Genomic DNA, 3,984 nt, shown 5'->3' on the forward strand with positions numbered 1-3,984 from the left:
TCAGAGACCGTTCTTGGAGTCCCTCTTCAGATTTTCCTCGGACAGGAATTAAAATAAAATTAAAAAAAAAAAAATGAAAAAAATAGAGAAATCCCGCTCTCCTGCGAGCAGCGTGGAGGGAGAGGCGGCTGCCTCACGCACAGCCGCCCCGACCCCGGGGTCCCTGCTCCGCCCGCATCCTCGGCCACGAGCCCCAGGCCAGGCCGGGCGCTGACCACAGGTGGGAACGGGCTGGGCCGGACCGCGCCGGCCTTGTCGCACTCGCGGGGCGGGGAAAGGGAGATAAATTAGCGCATAGGTCCCGGGCGCGGCGGGGCCGCTCCATCTATAGCCCGTTTCGCGGCTCAGGGCTGGCGGCGGCGGGCGGCAGCGGGGACGGGAGGCCGGTACTGCCGGAGGATTTGCCGAGCCCGGTGGCGGGCAGGCTCCGCTCGGCGCCCTCAGTCCGTTCCGTGTCGCTGGGGGCCATGTCGAGGGACTCAGCGTCGCTGCTGTCGCTGTCGCCGTCGGAGTGGCTGGGGCTGCGCTCGGGCTCCCCGGAGGCGGCGAGCGCTGCGCCGGTTCTCTGGGCCGCCGGCTCCGGCTCCGGCGGCGGTTCCTTGTCCTTCTGGGCCTGCGCCTCCTTGGAGTGCCGCCACTTCATCCGCCGGTTCTGGAACCACACCTTCACCTGCGGCCGCGCCGCCCTTAGACGGGCGGCACGGCCCCAGCGCGCCCCGCATCGCGCCCCGCGCAGCGCCCGGCCCCGACGCCTTCCACCGGGGACTGGTAACGCGGGGAGAGGAGAAGGAGCCGTCCTCACCTCCCACTACCCACACCCTGACGCGACTAAAGGGCTTTATTTTTTTTTTTCTGCTTCTAGTTTGTGTGTTTAAATACCACACACCCTCCCCTCTGTGTTGTTTGTTTGTTTCCTCTCTCCTCCTGCTTCTTCTTCCAGGAAACCAAATCTTGCTCAAGAAACCACAGCGTTATACAATTCTGCACGCTGTGGGCCCTCAATAGTGGAATCATTACAGAGGGGCGTTTAATGATTCCGTTTGAAGAAGTGTTTTCACTTCCTCAGAACGATGGATTTCACAACGCGGGGAAAGATTTAGAATTAAAAAAAAAAAAAAAAAAAAAGAGAGAGAGAGAAAAAAAGGGGACATTAAAAATAGTGTGTTTGCTTCTACTTCCTTTGACCTAAACTACCTCCTACAGAGAACTGCACTCCAGTAAAGCGCACACTCTGCCGGTCTGCCCTGGCCCCGCTTTCCTCTCTGCCCGGCCTGCTCCTCGGTGGCCAAAACAAAAACTCCACGGAATCTGCACGCAAGAGATGCTCGAGGTGAGGTCCAGCTCCTCAGCCATTCCCGCTAAAGCCGAAGGAAAGGAAATCACTTTGAAACCTCCCCACCTTCTGGTATTCATCTAAATTGGAAGTAAGATTTGAAATAAAACCGAAGCCGTTCTTACTTGAGCATCTGTCAGCCCCAGCATCGCCGCCAGTTGCTTCCTGTCCGGTTTGGTGACATACTTCTGGATTTCAAACCGTTTTTCTAAACCTTTCCTCTGCAGGTTGGAGAAAACAGCCCTAGACCAGGAGCGTTTCCTCTTGTACGTCTGGGGCAGCGTGTCCTTGGTTAAAACTGCATATGGACCTGAGAAGGGAGAGAGAAAAGCAGAGGGAGGGAGAAGGAGACAGCGTTATTAATATCACAGCCTGAAGGGGAGCCTTAAATCGATCAGAATAAGAGTTGGACTGTGGTGTGTGGGGAGGGCCTGAGCCAGCGTGGCCCTGCCTGCCGGCTGGGTACGTGTCCTGTCAGCCTATGCTTCCTTGGGCGCGGGTGAAGTTGTCTGGAACACGAATTTCTTCCTCTTCCCCCTCCCCGCATCTTCTCTCTCGGTCCAAGTATTATTTCTGTACTCGATGGGATGGTCCTCTAGATCAGGCCCTAGCCGGCTCTTCCTCCCCCCCAATGCAGCCCGGTTTTCGCCCAAAATCTGAACCTCCCTAGAAAACACACGGCCTGGCCTTTCAAAAGTGCCTGGTGAGTCCCTCCGGGAGGAAGGGGGCTGCTCCAGGACAGAGGGCCCTGCGCCACGAGAGGGTAGACGAGGGACGAGATGTACCTGGAAAAGTGTCTTGAAACTGGTGCTGCACTGAGCTCCTTGGGTTTGTGTTTAAGGGACCCAGGATAGCAGAGGCCTCGTTAATGGGGTCTAGAGACGCGAAGAACTGGCCGGCGGAAGGCTGCAAGTTGGGGAGATGAACCCCAGTTTGGCGGCTGGTAGTTAATAAGGAGGTCAGATCTGCGAGCACAGGAACAAGGAGAGCTCTGTTATACCGCGGTCGAGACCGACACCCCGGCACGGTCCGGACAGCGGAGCCGAGGCCGGGGCCAGGCGGAGCGGATCCCCGGCCGGAGGGGCTTGAGGGGGCACCAGGCAGCCGCCTCCCGCCCCCAGGGGCTCTCCTCGGGAGGGGCGGCCGTGCCCCAGCGGTCAGACATCCTCCGATTTATTTACTCTCTTTGGTCAGGATGTTTACAGGCCGCGAGGGGAGATGGATTGCAGTGAAAGCTTTTAAACGGGCTGTGCCCTCGGAGACAGAAATCCCCGGCCGCTCCGAGTAGCGCGGAGCGCTCCGCTCGCTATTTTCACACTATCGCTATTTTCCCAGGGGCGCAAGCCCTGTGCCGCGGCTCTGCCGTGCGGGGGTCGGGGTGAGGGCTTGTTTAGTGAGCGCTATTAGAAACCCGAATTTATAACGCACTTTTTTTTTTTTAAAAAAAACTCTTTTTTCGGCTAGGTCGAAAAGTTTTCAAATCGCGAGTGTAACTCGTTAAAGCAATCACAGAGCAAGTAACAGAGCACCGAGAGCGCTAGCAGGGAAAGCAGACAAGCCAATTTCTCTACCTCTCAGCGTGTTGCCTTCCTTAACTTTGGGGTCAAACTCCGCCGATAAGATGCGGTCGATACCGAATTTCAGGTCTTTGCTGGCGGGCGCCGGTGCCGAGCCGTGCGTGTGGCCGCCGGGCAGCCGGGCGGAGGCCGGGGCGCCTCCGCCGCCCGCCGCCGCCGCTGCCGCCGCGGGGGACCGGTGCTGCGGGGGGCGGTGGTGGTGGGAGTGGTAGGCGGCGGAGAGAGGCGAGAGGCGCGGCGGGAAGGTGGCGGCGGGGGCATCGGGGGCCACGACCGGCGTGGGCCGGAGCGGCGAGGCGGTAGCGTGGAAGGGACCTCCGTGGTGGACGGCTCCCAGCGCCGCCGGCATCGCGGTGCCGGGACCTCCGGGCAGGCTGTCGGCGGGTCCTCCCGCCGCCTCGCCGCCGGCGTGGAGGATGTCGGCGATGCAGAAGGACGGTTTCTTCGCCGCCGCGGCGTCCAGCGGGAAGCAGCCGCCGGCTGCCGGCCCCGATGCAGAGCAATACGCGGCTGACCACAAGCTGAAGTTGGAGGCGTAGAAAGGAGCCAGCCCGGCCGTGTACATCCTGCCCGGGGAGGGGACGCGCAGCTCCGCAGCTCAGCTCCCGGGTGCGAGCCGCGGAGCTGCCCGCTGCCCGCGGCGCATGGGCAGGGATGGCGGGGCGAGAGGCGGCTGGCAGAGCACTTCCCGGAGGGGCGAGGGGGGAGAGCCAACCACCAAAAGATGAAAAAAAAAAAAGAAAAAAATAAACCCGAAAATTAAAAAGTCCCCAAAAGCCGCGGCCAGACGAAGAAAGCGAGTGGGCGAGGAGCGGAGCGGCGCAAACAAAACAAACCCAAACCAAACCCCCTTTCCTCGCTCTAGGGGACGAAAAAAATATCCACCCCTCCCCAAAACTTTCTCTGGCAGCGAGCAGCCCTCGCTCCCTCCCCACGCCCAATCCGCGATCCGCGGGGCCGGGCAGCACCGCCCGCCGACACGCCCACGCAGGGCCGCGTCGCGGGTACGGGCCACCGCGCCGACAGCGCGAACTGCGTGGCCCCTACCCGCGACCTGGTGCGGTTGCCCCACAA

General features: G+C 60.8%; 1 protein-coding gene across 1 annotated transcript; it reads right to left on the minus strand.

Annotated features, from left to right (window-relative positions):
- Nucleotides 1-325: 325 nt before the first annotated feature.
- HLX (H2.0 like homeobox) lies at nt 326-3,783 on the minus strand. Its single transcript, XM_032681257.1, has 4 exons — nt 2,905-3,783; nt 2,119-2,298; nt 1,459-1,643; nt 326-670 (listed from the first exon to the last, which is right to left on the minus strand). The coding sequence occupies exons 1-4, from the start codon at nt 3,473-3,475 to the stop codon at nt 326-328; spliced, it is 1,281 nt and encodes a 426-aa protein (XP_032537148.1). The 5' UTR covers nt 3,476-3,783.
- Between the last annotated feature and the right edge of the window lie 201 nt (nt 3,784-3,984).

This window comes from Chiroxiphia lanceolata, chromosome 3 (assembly GCF_009829145.1).
Source record: "Chiroxiphia lanceolata isolate bChiLan1 chromosome 3, bChiLan1.pri, whole genome shotgun sequence".
Taxonomy (NCBI): Eukaryota; Metazoa; Chordata; class Aves; order Passeriformes; family Pipridae; genus Chiroxiphia; species Chiroxiphia lanceolata.